This window comes from Entelurus aequoreus, linkage group LG04, assembly GCF_033978785.1.
Source record: "Entelurus aequoreus isolate RoL-2023_Sb linkage group LG04, RoL_Eaeq_v1.1, whole genome shotgun sequence".
Taxonomy (NCBI): Eukaryota; Metazoa; Chordata; class Actinopteri; order Syngnathiformes; family Syngnathidae; genus Entelurus; species Entelurus aequoreus.
Window position 1 is genome coordinate 14,172,718 of NC_084734.1, and position 22,737 is coordinate 14,195,454.

The 22,737-nt window shown below is 39.3% G+C and overlaps 1 protein-coding gene across 3 annotated transcripts in view; it reads right to left on the reverse strand.

Annotated features, from left to right (window-relative positions):
• Positions 1-22,737, reverse strand: part of si:rp71-46j2.7 (uncharacterized) — a 122,470-nt gene that overhangs the window by 94,380 nt on the left and 5,353 nt on the right. For all 3 annotated transcript variants that reach the window (XM_062044271.1, XM_062044272.1, XM_062044273.1), the window contains exons 3-4: positions 5,562-5,775; positions 2,263-2,405 (exon numbers count right to left, since the gene is read on the reverse strand). In XM_062044271.1, the coding sequence (XP_061900255.1) occupies positions 2,263-2,405; positions 5,562-5,775 (357 nt within the window). The remainder of the gene's footprint in view (positions 1-2,262; positions 2,406-5,561; positions 5,776-22,737) is intronic.

Sequence of the window (22,737 nt, forward strand, 5' to 3'; positions counted from 1 at the left end):
AAAATGGTTGGCGACCTCTGCTCTAATGACCCATTTGCTGTTAAAAGGTTGTTAAAATGCCAATTTTGCTTAATAGGGGACAACAAAATTAACTGGATCCTTTGACTATGTTCCAACCCTCTACAAGAACAATCAAAACAAAACCACTCGCCTTTGCACTTTAGAGGTGCAAAAATTGTAGCAGGAGTCAGAGGCTGAAGCCCTTCAATGCTTCCTTACCCTTTAAGGCAACAATCTCAAAGATTGTGTTTTAGATGTGAGAGGTATCACTCCTGTTTATTCTTGTTGGCCAAAACCACATGGTGTTGTTGGAGAAAGAAGCTTATTGATTTGAATTTATCTTCATTTGTGTTTTATATTGATATCAAAAAGTAAACACCATGTTTTAACATTACTTGTGGGTTTTTCATTTCACAAAGTTATTACTTTAAAAGTAATTTATGTGGCATAGAATTTTGTTAATGTTTTATGGTATATAGTTAATTAATATGACACTTCTGCTCACACTCTTGCTGTTAAAAGGTCATTTAAATGCCAGTTTTGCTTAAAAGGGGACATTTCAGAAATCATAATCCTGATTTGCGGCAAAATTAACTGGATCCTTTGACTATGTTCCAAGCTTCTACGAGAACAAACAATCAAAACTAAACCACTCACCTTTGCAAAAATCCTAGCAGGAGTCAGAGGCTGAAGCCTCTGACTTTAGAGGTGCAAAAATTGTAGCAGGAGTCAGAGGCTGAAGCCCTTCAATGCTTCCTTACCCTTTAAGGCAACAATCTCAAAGATTGTGTATTAGACGTGTGAGGGTATCACTACTGTTTATTCTTGTTGGCCAAACTGTTGCACAGAACCACATGGTGTTGTTGGAGAAAGAAGCTTATTTATTTGAATTTATCTTCATTCGTGTTTTATATTGATATCAAAAAGTAAACACCATGTTTTTACATTACTTGTAGGTTTTTCATTTCACAAAATTATTACTTTAAAAATCATTCATGTGGCATAAAATTTTGTTAATGTTTTATGGTATATAGGTAATTAATATGACATATTTCTGCTCAAACTTTTGCTGTTAAAAGGTCATTTAAATGCCAATTTTGCTTAATAGGGGACATTTCAGAAATCATAATCCCGATTTGCGAAAAAATTTACTGGATCCTTTGACTTTGTTCCAACCTTCTACAAGAACAAAATCAAAATGAAACCACTCGCCTTTGCAAAAATCCTAGCAGGAGTGAGAGGCTGAAGCTCTTCAATGCTTCCTTAACCTTTTAGGCAACAATCTCAAAGATTGTGTATTAGATGTGAGAGGTATCACTCCTGTTTATTCTTGTTTGCCAAAACCCCATGGTGTTGTTGGAGAAAGAAGCTTATTTATTTGAATTTATCTTCATTTGTGTTATATTGATATCAAAAAGTAAACACCATGTTTTTACATTACTTGTGGGTTTTTCATTTCACAAAGTTATTACTTTAAAAGTAATTTATGTGGCATAACATTTTGTTAATGTTTTATGGTATATAGGTAATTAATATGACATTTCTGCTCAAACTTTTGCTGTTAAAAGGTCATTTAAATGCAAATTTTGCTTAATAGGGGACATTTCAGAAATCATAATCCCGATTTGCGACAACATTTACTCGATCCTTTGACTATGTTCCAACCTTTTACAAGATCAAACAATCAAAACGAAACCACTCGCCTTTGCAAAAATCCTAGCAAGAGTCAGAGGCTGAAGCCGTTCATGCTTCCTTACCCTTTAAGGCAACACTCTCAAAGATTGCGTATTAGATGTGTGAGGTATCACTCCTGTTTATTCTTGTTGGCCAAACTGTTGCACAGAACCACATGGTGTTGTTGGAGAAAGAAGCTTATTTATTTGAATTTATCTTCATTTGTGTTTTATATTGATATCAAAAAGTAAACACCATGTTTTTACATTACTTGTGGGTTTTTCATTTCAAAGTTATTACTTTAAAAATAATTTATGTGGCATAGCATTTTGTTAATGTTTTATGGTATATAGGTAATTAATATGACATATTTCTGCTCAAACTTTTGCTGTTAAAAGGTCATTTAAATGCCAATTTTGCTTAATAGGGGACATTTCAGAAATCATAATCCCGATTTGCGACAAAATTTACTGGATCCTTTGACTTTGTTCCAACCTTCTACGAGAACAAACAATCAAAACTAAACCACTCGCCTTTGAAAAAATCATAGCAGGAGTCAGAGGCTGAATCCCTTCAATGCTTCCTTACCCTTTAAGGCAACAATCTCACTCAAGGCACAGCGGTTGAGTTCTTGGCACCAGAGATGCTCAGGCAGAAGGTTACGCACCAGAGCATCAGAGAGCTCTCTGAGCAGCGCCATCTCCTCAGCTCTGCAGCTAAACATAAGCTCCCTGATGAAAAGAAAACAAACAAACAGAAGAGTAAGAACATTTGGGGTTTAATAAATGCCCTGCAAAGATATTTACCACCACATATGTGAGGCTAAATCGTCAATCTGCCACTTTGGAAACATCTTTTTCGCAAGAAAAACTGCCATCACTGCAGGTAAAATCCAATAAAGCAGGGTAAATTATTCATAGATGGTAAAACATCCTGAGGTATTTACGGACACATTATGGCGAGCAAAGAGCAGCTGAGGGAGCGTAGACATCAATTTTGATGGTTTGAGAACATACAACCCACCCTGGGGCCACAACGCCTTCCAGGGGGCTGTTTATCGTTTCATTTGTTTGGACCTTGAATGCATTTCCCCTAGAGAGAGTAGTGGAGAAGTAATAAGGATATGTTATAGAGGGAGGGGGTGCCCATTACGGCCATCGCGAGCTACCGGTCGATAGTGGAGGGTGTGTCAGTGGATTGCCTGCCAGGCATAAAAAAATCCTAAACATTAGCAATCATCACTAGGACGTCACTTTCCACAATTGATTGACATTCATGGCACGCAAGGACACACACACGTTTAAGTCAGGACTTTGGGAAGGCCATTCTGAAACCTTAATTCCAGCCTGATTTAGCCATTCCTTTACCACTTTTGTTGTGTGTTTGGGGTCATTGTCCTGTTGGAAAACCCAACCGCGCCCAAGACCCAACCTCCGGGCTGATGATTTTAGGTTGTCCTGAAGTATTTGGAGGTATTCCTCCTTTTTCATTGTCCCATTTACTCTCTGTAAAGCACCAGTTCCATTGGCTGCAAAACAGGCCCAGAGCATAATACTACCACCACCATGCTTGATGGTACGTTTGGTGTTCATGGGATTAAAGGCCTCACCTTTTCTCCTCCAAACATATTGCTGGGTATTGTGGCCAAACAGCTCAATTTTTGTTTTATCTGACCACAGAACTTTCCTCCAGAAGGTCTTATCTTTATCCATGTGATCAGCAGCAAACTTTAGACGAGCATTAAGGTGTGGCTTCTGGAGCAAGGGCTTCCTTCTTGCATGTTAGCCTCTCAGTCCATGGCGATGCAAAACACGCTTGACTGTGGACACTGACATCTGTGTTCCAGCAGCTTCCAATTCATTGCAGACCTGCTTTTTGGTTGACTCTTGATCATCCTGACCAATTTTCTCTCAGCAGCAGGTGATGGCTTGCGTTTTCTTCCTGATCGTGGCAGTGACAAAACTGTGCCTTGCACTTTATACTTCCGAACAATTGTCTGCACAGTTGCTCTTGGGACCTTAAGCTGCTTTGAAATGGCTCCAAATGACTTTCCTGACTTGTTAAAGTCAATGATCCGTTTTTTCAGATCTGTGCTGAGTTCCTTTGACTTTCCCATTGTCGCGTTTGTAACCGAGTCTGATGACTGCATCACATGAGCCCTATTTAAAGGCCTACTGAAACCCACTACTACCGACCATGCAGTCTGATAGTTTATATATCAATGATGAAATCTTAACATTGCAATAAATGCCAATACGGCCAGGTTAGCTTACTAAAGTGTAATTTTAAATTTCGCGCCGAAATATCCTGCTGAAAACGTTTCGGTATGATGACGCCTGCGCGTGTTGTCACGGATTGTAGAGGACATTTTGGGACAGCATGGTGGCCAGCTATTAAGTCGTCTGTTTTCATCGCAAAATTCCACAGTATTCTGGACATCTGTGTTGGTGAATCTTTTGCAATTTGTTCAATGAACAATGGAGACAGCAAAGAAGAAAGCTGTATGTGGGAAGCGGTGTATTTCGGCCGGCTGCAGCAACACAAACACAGCCGGTGTTTCATTGTTTACATTCCCGAAAGATGACAGTCACGCTTTACTATGGAACAGAGAGGTCAAGCGAACACGGTTGGATTGGACCACACACACAAAGTACAGTGTATTATGCAGCGATCATTTCGAAAGATCGTGTTTCGAAGAGGGTCCCTTGCGAAGGGCAGAGATGGGCATCGCCACCACCCGTCGACTGGTGCTGAAGAAAGGTGCGGGGCCAAGGGTAAGGATCTTGATTTCCAGTTTCCATAGTCATACTCACAGACAGTCAGACTACTCCATGAACAATGAAATAAATTAACAATAAAATAGTCTCCATATAATTGTTGCTTTAAGTTCTAGTCAAGTTCTTCTGCAGTATAAAGTATCATACAGTTACTGACATTACTGTCAATACTGTCAATAGATTACAATAGACAATAATATAAAGTATAGTACATTTACAGACAATAGATCAGATCATGGCCAGTACGACTACGGCATCAGTGGCGGATGCGGATCTTTTTTCTTCCCTATCTGAATCGCTCCCACTGCCCTCTAGCCCTTCACTCTCACTTTCCTCATCCACAAATCTTTCATCCTCGCTCAAATTAATGGGGAAATCGTCGCTTTCTCGGTCCGAATCGCTCTCGCCGCTGGTGGCCATGATTGTAAACAATGTGCAGATGTGAGGAGCTCCACAACCTCTGACGTCACGCTACTTCCGGTACAGGCAAGGCTTTTTTATCAGCGACCAAAAGTTGCGAACTTTATCGTCGATGTTCTCTACTGAATCCTTTCAGCAAAAATTTGGCAATATCGCGAAATGATCAAGTATGACACATAGAATGGACCTGCTATCCCCGTTTGAATAAGAAAATCTCATTTCAGTAGGCCTTTAATGTGACAAACAGGTGTCGTCTATCAATCACTCACATGAAGTCAAGAGGCCATGCCATGAAGCTAATTTGATTGGAACTTTTCTATGTCACCAAAATTGATAATGTATGTTGCTGTATGTATACTTTTGACCCAGCAGATTTGGTCACATTTTCAGTAGACCCATAATAAATTCATAAAAGAACCAAACTTCATGAATGTTTTTGTGACCAACAATGTGCTCCAATCACTCTATCACAAAAAAATAAGAGTTGTAGAAATGATTGGAAACTCAAGACAGCCATGACATTATGTCCTTCACAAGTGTATGTAAACTTTTGACCACGACTGTATATATACATACACAATGCACACATACTGTATATCAGTGTTTTTCAACCTTTTTTAAGCCAAGGCACATTTGTTTCATTGAAAAAATTACTGAAAAAAAGGTCAAGCCAAAACACATTTTTCTCACCTGTCGGACTGCTTGGCATTGTGCAGGTGCTGCGTCAGAATCCGTATGGAGCCCACCACCATCTGGCAGACGTCGAAGTCTCGCGTGTGCGCGATCACGCGGTCGATGACGCCGTCGAATTCCCTGCTGAGCACCTGGTGCAGGGGCTGGCGCTCGCACGGCTCGGGTACGTCGTACCACGGCACGACCAGCCGGGCGTAGACGCAATGAAACACTGCGGAAACACGCCGCACAAAAAAGGCTTTTGGACACTTTGGAGCGTTTCATTAACAATACACTCATCTTGTTACTCACTTTTGTTATAAGCCATTTAGACCAGTGGTCCCCAACCTTTTTGTAACTTACTGCAATTGAGAATTTAAAAAAAATAATTTTTGTCATAAAAAAATACAATCATGTGTGCTTACGGACTGTATCCCTGCAGACTGTATTGATCTATATTGATATATAATGTAGAAACCAGAAATATTAATAACAGAAAGAAACAACCCTTTTGTGTGAATGAGTGTGAATGAGAGAGGGAGGTTTTTTGGGTTGGTGCACTAATTGTAAGTGTATCTTGTGTTTTTTATGTTGATTTAATAAAACTCCCTACGGAGTGTTACACGGACGTAGGGAGACTTACAGAGCGCCAATAAACCTTAAAAGGCACTGCTTTTGCGTGCCGGCCCAATCACATAATATCTACGGCTTTTCATACACACAAGTGAATGCCATGCATACTTGGTCAACAGCCATACAGGTCGCACTGAGGGTGGACGTATAAACAACTTTAACACTGTTAAAAATATGCGCCACACTGTGAACCCACACCAAACAAGAATGACAAACACATTTCGGGAGAACATCCGCACCGTAACACAACATTAACACAACAGAACAAATACCCAGAACCCTTTGCAGCACTAACTCTTCCGGGACACTACAATATACACCCCCACGACCCCTTACCCCCACCATCCCCTCCCACCTCAACCCCGCCCCCCCACCTCAACCTCCTCATGCTCTCTCAGGGAGAGCATGTCCCAATTTCCAAGCTGCTGTTTTTAGGCATGTTAAAAAAAATAATGCACTTTGTGACTTCAATAATAAATATGGCAGTGCCATGTTGGCATTTTTTTCCATAACTTGAGTTGATTTATTTTGGAAAACCTTGTTACATTGTTTAATGCATCCAGCGGGGCATCACAACAAAATTAGGCATAATAATGTGTTAATTCCACGACTGTATATATCGGTATCGGTTGATATCGGAAACAGTAATTAAGAGTTGGACAATATCAGAATATCGGATATCGGCAAAAAAGCCATTATCGGACATCTCTAGTATTAATGATAATTGCGGTAAAACCCCCGACGGTTGGTATCACCTCGGGATGTAGCGGTAAACGGTATGATGATCAAACTCCTGACGGTTAGTAATACCGTTTACATTTTTAATTATTGGTAAACCGTCATTTATTAACGCATTTTAGGCAACGCTGCTTACTTCCTGGAAACAGAAGCACCGCATCACCGGTGCATGCGCACCCGCGCCGTTAGGTGGCAACTACACGGACTTTGCTCGAGAACTTTGCTCTGGAAATGTTCCCTCTGAGTAAATGAAGCAGATCGCATCGTTTCCCTTCATTTCACTCGCATTTGTACCGAGTTACCGTGCAGCGAGCGATGTGTCGGGAACGTCTTTAGTTTGTTTACTGGTATGCTTACTCGTCCTTTATTTTACCGCTAACATTGTCAGTGTTCCAATAACATCAATACTAGCTAAATGTTTTGTCATCTCGTCGATTTGAACGCAGGCAGTGTTGTCAGTGAGGCACAAAGATTGTTTATTAGATGTAAGAGGTATCACTCCTGTTTATTCTTGTTGGCCAACCTGTTGCACAAAACCACACGGTGTTGTTGGAGAAAGAAGCTTGTTTATTTGAATTTATCTTCATTTGTGTTTTATATTGATATCAAAAAGTAAACACCGTGTTTTTACATTACTTGTGGGTTTTTCATTTCACTAAGTAATGACTTTAAAAACCATTTATCTGGTATAGCATTTTGTTAATGTTTTATAGTATATAGTTAATTAATACAACATATTTCTGCTCAAACTCTTACTAGATCTATCCACATACAACATGTACATATACACACATTGAAACATTGAGTACATAACTTAAAAAATACCTCTGTGAAAATGTAAAAATAGAGATTAAGGCATCATGTCATGGAAAAAAGCTGACACGTTGACACTTTTAATGAACAAAAACACAAATACTTGTCTTTAAATATATAGATTTATGTAGAGCCTTATAATGAGATATTACAAATTACATGATGATGTCATGTTCACACCCCAACACTGTTTTACCAAACATAATAAATAATCCTGATTAATAATCCTGATTTCAATATTGATCAAAAATATTTATTATGTTGGCTATAATCGTACAGCCCTATATGTAAGACTAGATCTCATGAACATTATTTGGACTGGACTCTCACACTATTATGTTCGATCCACTATGGACTGGACTCTCACACTATTAACTAGATCCACCATGGACTGGACTCTCACACTATTATGTTAGATCCACTATGGACTGGACTCTCACACTATTATGTTAGATCCACTATGGACTGGACTCTCACTATTAGATCCACTATGGACTGGACTCTCACTATTATGTTAGATCCACTATGGACTGGACTCTCACACTATTATGTTAGATCCACTATGGACTGGACTCTCACACTATTATGTTAGATCCACTATGGACTCTCACTATTATGTTAGATCCACTATGGACTGGACTCCCACTATTATGTTAGATCCACTATGGACTGGACTCCCACTATTATGTTAGATCCACTATGGACTGGACTCTCACACTATTATGTTAGATCCACTATGGACTGGACTCTCACACTATTATGTTAGATCCACTATGGACTGGACTCTCACACTATTATGTTAGATCCACTATGGACTGGACTGTCACTGTTAGATCCACTATGGACTAGACCCTCACAATATTATGTTAGATCCACTATGGACTGGACTCTCACTATTAGATCCACTATGGACTGGACTCTCACTATTATGTTAGATCCACTATGGACTGGACTCTCACTATTAGATCCACTATGGACTGGACTATCACTATTATGTTAGATCCACTATGGACTGGACTCTCATTATTAGATCCACTATGAACTGGACTCTCACTATTATGTTAGATCCACTATGGACTGGACTCTCACACTATTATGTTAGATCCACTATGGACTGGACTCTCACACTATTATGTTAGATCCACTATGGACTGGACTATCACTATTATGTTAGATCCACTATGGACTGGACTCTCATTATTAGATCCACTATGAACTGGACTCTCACTATTATGTTAGATCCACTATGGACTGGACTCTCACACTATTATGTTAGATCCACTATGGACTGGACTCTCACACTATTACAGACCTGGGCATTGTACGGCCCGCGGGCCGCATCCGGCCCTTTGCGCATCCCTGTCCGGCCCGCGTGAGGCCAATCATAAATTACAAAATAAATTTAAAAAAGTATCTATGTCGAGTGTGCAATACAACAGTGCTGCTTTTGTTTTGAAAAGCGTTATTTGTATTACTTCCGTGTGGACGTATGCGCGTGTGCGATTGTGAGTGAATTGAACGGCGCAATTACAGATTACAAAATAAAGTTTAAAAAACATCTATGTCGTGCGCGCAATACAACTGTGCTGCTTTTATTTTGAAATGTGTTATTTATGCCGTATGTCCGGAGGGAACCTGTGAGGGAAGGTGCATAGAGACAAGTGATGAGACGCTAAAAAAAGAAAAGTTGATGAGGAATGGCGTGTTTCCAACAAGAGATGGACTGCCAAGTATTTCTTTACATAAATTAATGGTAAAGCCGTGTGCTTAATGTGTGGTACACAGCTTGCTGTGTTTAAATATCATTTTAATCGCCACTACACGAAGAAACACGAGGGAAAATACCGGGATGTGTCTGATGAAGCGCGTGCAAGGGAGGCTGATGCGTTGATGGTAAAACTGCAAACCCAACAAGGACTTTTTGCCATATTTCACACCCCCAGAGATGCAGCCGTCAGGACAAGTTTCGTCATTTCTCACAAAAGCGCCAGAAAAAGTAAGGCGTTTTCTGACGGAGAGTTTATTAAGGAGTGCTTATTGGACTTTGTTGCGCTGATAATGCCCGGAGACAGGACTGTTTTTCGCTAACTTTGGATGAGAGCTCTGATGCAGTCAATTAAAGAGACAACCACAGGTAATGACTTGTTCACAGAGGTAAATGCGTGTTGGGACAAGCTGGCAGGTGTGACAATCCAATCCACTTTATTTATATAGCACATTTAAACAACAAAATGTTTCCAAAGTGCTGCACAACAATATTACAAACAATATTCAAATATTATCCTTAGCTCCACCAATGACTGAATAAAAAGAAAAAAACAATTACATATAAAACCAATATAAAAAACAATATAGAATAGATATGATTAAAAACTATTTTTAACAACAGATGGTTGTCCAAATCTGATGGGGAAAAATGTTGGATAATGCAGGATAAAGTGACCTTAAAAAGCAATCTGCTTTTGTATAAAGTTAAGTTAGGTTAAATGAAATTATTATTATTATTATTATTAATTATTATCATCATTATTATTTATCTTATGGTATATCAAAAATAATATTGAGCAAAATTTAATTGAAATATTGTCGTGTGGCCCTCCAGCAGTGCTCGGGTTGCTTATGCGGCCCCCGGTGAAAATGAATTGCCCACCCCTGCACTATTATGTTAGATCCACTATGGACTGGACTCCCACTATTATGTTAGATCCACTATGGACTTGACTCTCACACTATTATGTTAGATCCACTATGGACTGGACTCTCACTATTAGATCCACTATGGAATAGACTCTCACTATTATGTTAGATCCACTATGGACTGGACTCTCACACTATTATGTTAGATCCACTATGGACTGGACTCTCTCACTATTAGATCCACTATGGACTGGACTCTCACACTATTATGTTAGATCCACTATGGACTGGACTCTCACTATTAGATCCACTATGGACTGGACTCTTACACTATTATGTTAGATCCACTATGGACTGGACTCACACAATATTATGCTAGATCCACTCAACGTCCATTGCACCGGTCACCCTCCAAGGTTTCTCATTGTCATCCCATTGGGTTGAGTTTTTTCTTGTCCTGAGGTGGGATCTGAGCCGAGGATGTCGTTGTGGCTTGTGCAGCCCTTTGAGACACTCGTGATTTAGGGCTATAAGTAAACTTTGATTGATTGATTGATTGACAAGCTATTGCCTTATTTTGTGTTCTTTTGTGGTTGCTATGCCTAAATATAACTAGAAAACCTGCTTGTGTAAATAAACTAACGTCATGTTAAGTCCTAGTAACAAATATTGTGATTATTGGTCCAATACACTGTATTTTCATGGTCCATTTTCATAACTTTTTTGTTGTTTATTCGACACGGATGACCACATTATAGTGTCTTTGGTGATATTTGTTAGCATCAGAAAATATCCTTAATAGTGTTAATAAAGTAGGCTCAACAGCATATAGTGAATCTTGATATCACTAGCAAACATTGCTGAACAACAGGGACATCTATAGCTAAATAATGAGACAAAACATGAACTTCACAGCATAAAAACAACTGCAAACATGAATTGTAGATGACAGACTAATATTTGTGGCAGGATATCAACTGCAAACAAACTTATCCTTTTTCTCATTAGTGTCAAGATCACAGCAGCACGGCACTAGTTATGTCAATCAAATATGTTACTTAGCGATGCACGAATAATTCCAACATTGTCTTTCACAGATTGTTTCATTTGTGGACCCCTCAGATGTAAAGCCATGATGTGCCTCCAATCTTTTTTTTTTTTACTAAATACCGTGTGTGAAATGAAGTGAGGTTGTAGTGAGCAGTAACGTCTCGGTGATGATAAATGGTTCTAAATCTTTCAAAAAAAATATATAGATCCACTCCATCCCATTTTAAATATTTTTTGTTCATGGTCGTTTATATATATTTGCCTCTAAACATTTCATAATACTGCACGGATTCAGGTAAATAAACAGCCTAATAGGGCTCTAGACCAGGCCGGGGGCCAAATTTAGAGAAAAAAATGTGTCTGGAGGCCGGTATATCTATTTTTAGGAACACTAATACAAAACCTCACAATAATGTCTGATTGAAAGCTAAAAAAGTTATGACAAACCACCTTAAAAAAACGGAATTGAATTTTAAATTTTTTTACTGAACGAGACACCCCGAATGTACATGAAAATAAATAAGGTGGGATTTACAATATTAACTATGAAGGGTGAAACACTGAATATTGACAAGATATGAACGTCACACCCTCTCCATCCACATATTTTACAATCAAGCGAAACACAACAAAAGCAACAAACACGACGAAATATGAACGCAAAGGGTCAAAAAAACCCACCTACAATCTGATATATCTGATATACACTACCGTTCCAAAGTTTGGGGTCACATTGAAATGTCCTTATTTTTTCTACTCTGCTCCCAACCGGGGTGGACCGCTAGCCTGTCCATCAGATGGGGACATCTCTACGCTGCTGACCCGTCTCCGCTCGGGATGGTTCCTGCTGGCCCCACTATGGACTGGACTTTCACTGATGTGTTGGACTTTCACAATATTATGTCAGACCCACTCGACATCCATTGCTTTCGGTCTCCCCTAGAGGGGGGGGTTACCAACATATGCAGTCCTCTCCAAGGTTTCTCATAGTCATTCACATTGACGTCCCACTGGGGTGAGTTTTCCTTGCCCGTATGTGGGCTCTGTACCGAGGATGTCGTTGTGGCTTGTACAGCCCTTTGAGAGACTTGTGATTTAGGGCTATATAAATAAACATTGATTGATTGATTGATTGAAGGAAAAGCACTGTACTTTTCAATGAAGATAACTTTAAACTAGTCTTAACTTTAAAGAAATACACTCTATACATTGCTAATGTGGTAAATGACTATTCTAGCTGCAAATGTCTGGTTTTTGGTGCAATATCTACATAGGTGTATAGAGGCCCATTTCCAGCAACTATCACTCCAGTGTTCTAATGGTACAATGTGTTTGCTCATTGGCTCAGAAGGCTAATTGATGATTAGAAAACCCTTGTGCAATCATGTTCACACATCTGAAAACAGTTTAGCTTGTTACAGCAGCTACAAAACTGACCTTCCTTTGAGCAGATTGAGTTTCTGGAGCATCACATTTGTGGGGTCAATTAAACGCTCAAAATGGCCAGAAAAAGAGAACTTTCATCTGAAACTCGACAGTCTATTCTTGTTCTTAGAAATTAAGGCTATTCCACAAAATTGTTTGGGTGACCCCAAACTTTTGAACGGTAGTGTATCACTAAGCTTTAGAACTTTGTTGTTACAATCTCCTTCCGCGTCTGTCTCTGAGACGCATGCTGTGGAAACACTCAGTGGAAACGCTCCACACCCACACTGCTTGGTGCCTAGTCTGAGCGGAGCCAGGGTCAAAATGGCTCCCAACCTGTCTACAATGGCCACGCTTGTTGTGCTCCTTGAGCGCTCGCTATATTCAGGTTTAACTGTACTGTAAAGTACAAACCCCAAAACCAGTGAAGTTGTCACGTTGTGTAAATGGTAAATAAAAAGAGAACACAATGATTTGCAAATAATTTTCAACTTATATTCATTTGAATAGACTGCAAAGACAAGATACTTAACGTTCCAACTGGAAAGCTTTGTTATTTTTTTGCAAATATTAGCTCATTTGGAATTTGATGCCTGCAACATGTTTCAAAAAAGCTGGCACAAGTGGCAAAAAAGACTGAGAAAGTTGAGGAATGCTCATCAAAGACTTATTTGGAAAATCCCACAAGTGAACAGGCTAATTGGGAACAGGTGGGTGCCATGATCGGGTATAAAAGCAGCTTCCATGAAATGCTCAGTCATTCACAAACAAGGACGGGGCGAGGGTCACCACTTTGTCAACTAATGCCTGAGCAAATTGTTTAAGAACAACATTTCTCAACCAGCTATTGCAAGGAATTTAGGGATTTCACCATCTACGCTCCGTAATATCATCAAAAGGTTCAGAGAATCTCTAGAAATCATTGCATGTAACATTGAATGCCCGTGACCTTCGATCCCTCAGGCTGTACCGCATCAAAAAGTGACATCAGTGTGTAAAGGATATCACCACATGGGCTCAGAAACACTTCAGAAAACCACTGTCAGTAACTACAGATGGTCGCTACATCTGTAAGTGCAAGTTAAAACTCTACTATGCAAAGCCAAAGCCATTTATCAACAACACCCAGAAACAAGCTCATCTAAGATGGACTGATGCAAAGTGTAAAAGTGTTTCGTGGTCGGACGAGTCCACATTTTAAATTGTTTTTGGAAACTGTGGATGTCGTGTCCTCCGGAACAAAGAGGAAAAGAACCATCCGGATTGTTCTCGGCGCAAAGTGTAAAAGCCAGCATGTGTGATGGTATGGGGGTGTATTAGTGCCCAAGACATGGGTAACTTACACATCTGTGAAGGCACCATTAATGCTGAAAGGTACATAGAGCTTTTGGAGCGACATATGTTGCCCTCCAAGCAACGTTATCATGGACAATGCCAAGCAACGTGCTACAACTGGCGTGGCTTCATAGTAAAAGAGTGCGGGTACTAGACTGGCCTGCCTGTAGTCCAGACCTGTCTCCCATTGAAAATGTGTGGCGCAATATGAAGGCTAAAATACCACAACGGAGACCCCGGACTGTTGAACAACTTAAGCTGTACATCAAGCAAGAATGGGAAAGAATTCCACTTCAAAAATGTGTCTCCTCAGTTCCCAAACCTTTACTGAGTGTTGTTAAAAGGAAAGGCCATGTAACACAGTGGTAAAAATGCCCCTGTGACGACTTTTTTGCAATGTGTTGCTGCCATTAAATTCTAAGTTAATTATTATTTGCAAAAAAAAAAGAAGTTTCTCAGTTGGAAGATTAAAGGCCTACTGAAACCCACTACTACCGACCACGCAGTCTGATAGTTTATATATCATTGATGAAATCTTAACATAGCAACACATGCCAATACGGCCGGGTTAACTTATAAAGTGCAATTTTAAATTTCCCGGGAAACTTCCGGTTGAAAACGTCTAGGTATGATGACGCTTGCGCGTGACGTCAAGGGTTGAAGCGGAAGTATGTGGACACCATTGTATCACAATACAAACAGCTGTTTTCATCGCAAAATTCCACAGTATTCTGGACATCTGTGTTGGTCAATCTTTTGCAATTTGTTCAATTAACAATGGAGACTGCAAAGAAGAAAGCTGTAGGTGGGATCGGTGTATTAGCGGCTGGCTGCAGCAACACAACCAGGAGGACTTTGAGTTGGATAGCAGACGCGCTACTGTGAGTACAGCTTAGGCTTCCAAACATTTGATCGCTTGCCCGTACGTGCGTGTCGCTATATGCATGTCACGTACGTAATTTTGGGGAAATATATGTTTCTTGCCGACTCTGATGGCGGCCGGGGTGTCGTCGAAAGCTACAACGCCGCCACGCCGCTGTCCGCACCTGTCTGGGTTGACTTCCTCCGTCTCCGAGCCGCCGACCACACCGATCATCGTGGTGAAGTCCTTCGTCGCTCCGTCGATCGCTCGAACGCAGGTGAGCACGGGTGTTGATGAGCAGATGAGAGCTGGCGTAGGTGGAGAGCTAATGTTTTTAGCATAGCTCTGTCGAGGTCCCGTAGCTAAGTTAGCTTCAATGGCGTCGTTAGCAACAGCATTGCTAGGCTTCGCCAGGCTGGAAAGCATTAACCGTGTAGTTACAGGTCCAGTGTTTGGTAGTATTGTTGATCTTCTGTCTATCCTTCCAGTCAGGGGCTTATTTCGTCTGTTTCTATATGCAGTTAAGCACGATGCTATCACGTTAGCTCCGTAGCTAAAGTGCTTCGCCGATGTATTGTTGTGGAGATAAAAGTCACTGTGAATGTCCATTTTGCGTTCTCGACTCTCATTTTCAAGAGGACATAGTATCCGAGGTGGTTTAAAATACAAATCCGTGATCCACAATAGAAAAAGGAGAGAGTGTGGAATCCAATGAGCCCTTGTACCTAAGTTACGGTCAGAGCGAAAAAAGATACGTCCTGCACTGCACTCTAATCCTTCACTCTCACGTTCCTCATCCACGAATCTTTCATCCTGGCTCAAATTAATGGGGTAAGCGTCGCTTTCTCGATCCGAATCGCTCTCGCTGCTTGTGTAAAGAATGTGCAAATGTGAGGAGCCTTTCAACCTGTGACGTCACGCTACTTCCGGTACAGGCAAGGCTTTTTTTAATCGGCGACCAAAACTTTATCGTCGATGTTGTCTACTAAATCCTTTCAGCAAAAATATGGCAATATCGCGAAATGATCAAGTATGACACATAGAATGGATCTGCTATCCCCGTTTAAATAAGAAAATTTCATTTCAGTAGGCCTTTAAATATCTTGTCTTTGCAGTCTATTTAATTCAATACAAGTTGAAAAGGACTTACAAATCATTGTATTCTCTTGTTATTTACCATTTACACAACGTGACAACTTCACTGGTTTCGGGTGTTGTAAATCCAAAGTTGACTTTCTGTATTCCAGCCCGTTGAGAAGATCTAATAAACAGGCTTGTGGAAATGTGTCACTTTTATGACATACCATATAGTCCAATTAGCTTTGTCCAAGTACACTAATCCTGCTATTATTGAGCGCCTTTGTCCCTCATAAAGAGCCATTTATTACAAGGCAGCATGTCAATGAAGCATGCAGAGCAGACATGTTACTTCCTGTTAAACATAACACACATATAGGCGACCATCCATCTTTTTTGGTGGGTGGGGTTTCACCCCACTCTCCTCGTTTGATGTAACATGAGCTCTGTCCTGTGTCAAGTCATAACAACTCAGCATTTGCTGCCAAAACAACCTTGATTTTGAACTACAGCCGCCTTCATTGTGTGAATGCTCCATAGCATTCACACATATGCTTTTCTACACCAAAATTCATCATTTATTATTCAACTTATTATTATTATTCTTCTCCAGATTTTGGCACACTTTACCTTCCACATTTTTCACCTGATTTAAACCCTTCTAACTTCAAACTGTTCATCTTATTCGGGAATTGCGGGCTTTCCCTTGACAAATTCCAAAAATTCCCAAATTCCAGATTTTCCGGGACATTTTTCCCCATTCAAAATGAATTGGCCATTTTTCAAACTTCCACCATTTCCACATTTTTCAACCGATTCAAACCATTCCACCTTCAACATATTCCACCATTCTGGAAATTCAAACTATAATTTTTCCAAGTTCCAAAAAATTCCAGGATTTTTCAGAATTCCTGCTTTTCCAAAGCCCTATTTCCACCCTTTTTTCTGGCATCTACTCCTTCCACATTTTTTAACGCATTTCAACCGTTCCACCGTCAAAACATTTCTCTTAATCAGGACAAAAAACATACTTGTTTTTTGAACTGTAAAAACTCCCGGTTTTCCCGAAATCCCAGAATACCATTCCTCAATTCAACATGTTACTACTTCAACATTTATCGACCCATTTGAAAAATTTCAACACCAACTATTTCAACTCATTCAGACAATTCAAGTTTTTTTTACCAAATTTCCAAAAAATTCCCGCTTTTCCTGAAATTCCCAATTTTGGGGGAAATTCCCATTGAAATCATTGGGACATTCTACAAAGTTCCACAACTCCCACATTTTTCACCTGATTCAAACCGTTCCAACTTCCAAATATTCAAAATATTCAGCCTGTTTGGGAATTGTGTGCTTTATTTGAACAATTCTAAAATAAATCCAGGATTTCAGTTCAACTTCAGCATTGGAGCATTCACACGCAATTCCCTTAGGAATTGCCTTATCTAGTTGTGTGAATGTTATGTTTTTCTACACCAAAATTCATCTATTTATTATTCAACTTATTATTATTATTCTCTAGATTTTGGCACGCTCTACCTTCCGCATTTTTCACCCGATTCAAAGCGTTCCAACTTCAAACTGTTCAGCCTATTTGGGAAATGTGGGCTTTCCCTTGACAAATTCCAAAAATTCCCAGAATTCCAGGCTTTCCGGGACATTTTTCCCCATTTTAAAAGAATTGGCCATTTTTCAAACTTCCACCATTTCCACATTTTTCAACCTATTCAAACCTTTTCCACTTCAACATATTCCACCATTCTGGAAATTCAAACTCCTCCTTTTCCAACTTCAAAAAACTTCCAGGATTTTCCAGATATCCTGCGTTTCCAAAGCCCTATTTCCACCCTTTAGTCTGGCGACTACTCCTTCCACCTTTTTTAACGCATTTCAACTGTTCCACCGTCATAACATTCCTCATAACATTCCTCTTAATCAGGACAAAAAACTAAGTTGTTTTTTGAACTGTAAAAATTCCCGGTTTTCCCGAAATTCCAGGAATTCCGTAATACCATTTCTAAATTCAACATTTTACTACTTCAACATTTACCGACCGATTTGAAAAATGTCAACACCAACTATTTCAACTCATTCAGACCATTCAAGTTTTTTACTAATTTCCAAAAAATTCCCACTTTTCCTGAAATTCCGAATTTTGGGGGAAATTCCCATTGAAATCATTGGGACATTCTACAAAGTTCCACAACTCCCACATTTTTCACCCGATTCAAACCGTTCCAACTTCAAAAAATTCAAAATATTCAGCCTGTTTGGGAATTGTGTGCTTTATTTGAACAATTCTAAAATAAATCCAGGAGTTCAGTTCAACTTCAGCATTGGAGCATTCACACGCAATTCCTTCAGGAATTGCCTTATCTAGTTGTGTGAATGCTCCAAAGCATTCACACATGTGCTTTTCTACACCAAAATTCATCTATTTATTCTTCAACTTATTATTCTTCTTCTCCAGATTTTGGCACGCTCTACCTTCCACATTTTTCACCTGATTCAAACTGTTCTAACTTCAAACTGTTGAGCTTATTCAGGAATTGCGGGCTTTCCCTTGACAAATTCCAAAAATTCCCAGATTTCCAAGTTTTCCGGGACATTTTTCCCATTCAAAATGAATTGGCCATTTTTCAAACTTCCACCATTTCCACATTTTTCAACCGATTCAAACCATTCCACCTTCAACATATTGCACCATTCTGGAAATTTTAACTTCTCCTTTTCCAACTTCAAAAAAATTCCAGGATTTTCCAGATATCCTGCATTTCCAATGCCCTATTTCCACCCTTTTTTCTGGCGACTACTCCTTCCACATTTTTTAATGCATTTCAACCGTTCCACTGTCAAAACATTCCTCTTTATCTGGACAAAAAACTAAGTTGTTTTATGAAATGGAAAAATTCCCAGTTTTCCTGAAATTCCAGGAATTCCGTAATACCATTTCTAAATTCAACATTTTACTACTTCAACATTTACCGACCGATTTGAAAAATGTCAACACCAACTATTTCAACTCATTCAGACCATTCAAGTTTTTTACTAATTTCCAAAAAATTCCCACTTTTCCTGAAATTCCGAATTTTGGGGGAAATTCCCATTGAAATCATTGGGACATTCTACAAAGTTCCACAACTCCCACATTTTTCACCCGATTCAAACCGTTCCAACTTCAAAAAATTCAAAATATTCAGCCTGTTTGGGAATTGTGTGCTTTATTTGAACAATTCTAAAATAAATCCAGGAGTTCAGTTCAACTTCAGCATTGGAGCATTCACACGCAATTCCTTCAGGAATTGCCTTATCTAGTTGTGTGAATGCTCCAAAGCATTCACACATGTGCTTTTCTACACCAAAATTCATCTATTTATTCTTCAACTTATTATTCTTCTTCTCCAGATTTTGGCACGCTCTACCTTCCACATTTTTCACCTGATTCAAACTGTTCTAACTTCAAACTGTTGAGCTTATTCAGGAATTGCGGGCTTTCCCTTGACAAATTCCAAAAATTCCCAGATTTCCAAGTTTTCCGGGACATTTTTCCCATTCAAAATGAATTGGCCATTTTTCAAACTTCCACCATTTCCACATTTTTCAACCGATTCAAACCATTCCACCTTCAACATATTGCACCATTCTGGAAATTTTAACTTCTCCTTTTCCAACTTCAAAAAAATTCCAGGATTTTCCAGATATCCTGCATTTCCAATGCCCTATTTCCACCCTTTTTTCTGGCGACTACTCCTTCCACATTTTTTAATGCATTTCAACCGTTCCACTGTCAAAACATTCCTCTTTATCTGGACAAAAAACTAAGTTGTTTTATGAAATGGAAAAATTCCCAGTTTTCCTGAAATTCCAGGAATTCCGTAATACCATTTCTCAATTCAACATGTTACTACATCAACATTTCTCGACCAATTTGAAAAATTCCAACACCAACCTTTTCAACTCATTCACAACATTCAAGTTTTTTTTTCCATTTTCCCCATTCAAAATGAATTGGCCATTTTTCAAACTTCCACAATTCCCACATTCTTCAACCCAGTCCACCTTCAACACATTCCACCATTCTGGACAATCAAACTACCCTTTTTCCAAGTTAAAAAAAAATTCCAGATTTTCCCAAAATTCCCTAATACCATTTACTACTTCAACATTTATTGACCTATTTAAACAATTCCAGCACCAACCAATTCAGCTCACTCAGGACATTCATGCTATTAATCATTTTTCAAAAAAATCCCAGTTTTCTCCAAATTTCCAGGAAGTTCCCATTGAAATGAATGGGACATTTTTCCAAGTAGCACAATTCCCACATTTTTAAACCTATTCAAACCATTCCACCTTCAACACAATTAATTCATCCTGGAAATTCAAACAACCATTTTTCCACCTTCAACAAATTTCCAGGAATTCCTCTTTTTTTTCTAACCTTATTTCCAACGTTTTTTAGTGCGATGACTCCTTTCACATTTTTAAACCCATTTCCACTGTTCCACTGTCAAAACATTCTTCTTAGTCAGGACAAAAAAACAAGTTGGTTTAAGAACTTGAAAAATTCCCGGTTTTCCCGAAATTCCATAATACCATTTTTCAATTAAAAAAAACTGTTAATACTTCAACATTTATTGACCTATTTAAACAATTCCAGCACCAACCAATTCAGCTCATTCAGGGCATTCATGCTATTAATCATTTTCAAAAAAATCCCGCTTTTCTCCAAATTTCCAGGAAGTTCCCATTGAAATGAATGGGACATTTTTCCAAGTTGCACAATTCCCACATTTTTCAACCGATTCAAACCATTCCAACATCAACACATTCCACTCATACTAGACATTCAAACCAACACTTTCCCAAGTTCCAAACCAAATTCCGGTTGTCCTGGAAATTTAAACTCTTCAACATTCAAACCATTCCAACATGCAAACTATTCTTACATTCATACTACATTCTGTCAGCATTTCACTTCAACTTCAGCATTGGAGCGTTCACACGCAGTTCCTTGAGGAATTGCCTCTACCGTGAATTGATTAACGTGGACCCCGACTTAAACAAGTTGAAAAATGTATTCGGGTTAGGGCTGCAACAACTAATCGATTAAATCGATTAAAATCAATTATAAAAATAGTTGGCGATTAATTTAGTCATCGATTCATTGGATCTATGCTATGCGCATGCGCTGAGGCTACGTTTTTTTGTTGTTGTTTTTTTTAACCTTTATTTATAAATTGCGACATTTACAAACAGCTGAGAAACAATAATCAAAATAATAGGGGTGTAACGGTACGTGTATTTGTATCGAACTGTTTCGGTACGGGGGTTTCGTTCCGGTGCGGAGGTGTACCGAACGAGTTTCCACACGGACATATTAAGTAGCGTACTGCACGTTGGGTAAACAATACTCACAATGCCGGACATTTGAGGCATTTATGAAACTCCGCCCTGACAGCTCCACAAAAGAGGACATGTCTGGTGAAAAGAGGACGTATGGTCAGTCTATCCTAGCCCGTTAGCTGCTAGCAAAAGAGGACATGTCCGGTGAAACAGCGACCGGGCTAGGTCCTGACTAGGGATGTCCGATAATGGATTTTTACCGATATCCGATATTCCGATATTGTCCAACGCTTTAATTACCGATACCGATATCAACCGATATATGCAGTCGTGGAATTAACACATTATTATGCCTAATTTGGACAACCAAAAAATTTATAAAATAAGATAAATTAAAAAAAATTAAATTCTTGAATAAAAAAGAAAGTAAAACAATATAAAAACAGTTACATAGAAACTAGTAATGAATGAAAATGAGTAAAATTAACTGTTAAAGGTTAGTACTATTAGTGGACCAGCAGCATGCACAATCATGTGTGCTTACGGACTGTATCCCTTGCAGACTGTATTGATATATATTGATATATAATGTAGGAACCAGAATATTAATAACAGAAGGAAACAACCCTTTTGTGTGAATGAGGGAGGTTTTTTTGGGTTGGTGCACTAATTGTAAGTGTATGTTGTGTTTTTTATGTCGATTTAATAAAAAAATAAAATTAAAAAAACGATACCGATAATAAAAAAAACGATACCGATAATTTCCGATATTACATTTTAACGCATTTATCGACATCTCTAGTCATGACCACACGTCCTCTTTTCACCGGACATGTCCTCTTTTGCGGGGCTGTCCGGGCGGTAGAGATGCGCGGTTTGCGAACACAACCGCGGAGTCCGCGGATAATCCGCGGGTCGGGCGGATGCATGACGAAAAAAATAGATTTTCAATAGATTCCGGCGGGTGGCGGTTGAACCAATTCAGAAAAAAAAAATACATAGTTAAATGTTGTTACCCAAACGAGCAGCACTCTTTGAAACAGGCAATTATTCTTCAGGCACTGCTGCAGCTGTCACGCCAAATTTCTTCCCCCCTACAAAAGCCTTCCCCCCATTTACTTCCGGGGCTGCGTCCAATAAGGTCACAAATTTGCCGGGGGGGTCCTTAACCCGCACGCGACTGTCCTGTTTCACGCCTGTACAAAAAAAAACAATAATCGATTTCTTCAGATTCCAGCAGCTGTCAAAGACGAAGTATCCTTCCAGTGACGGGCA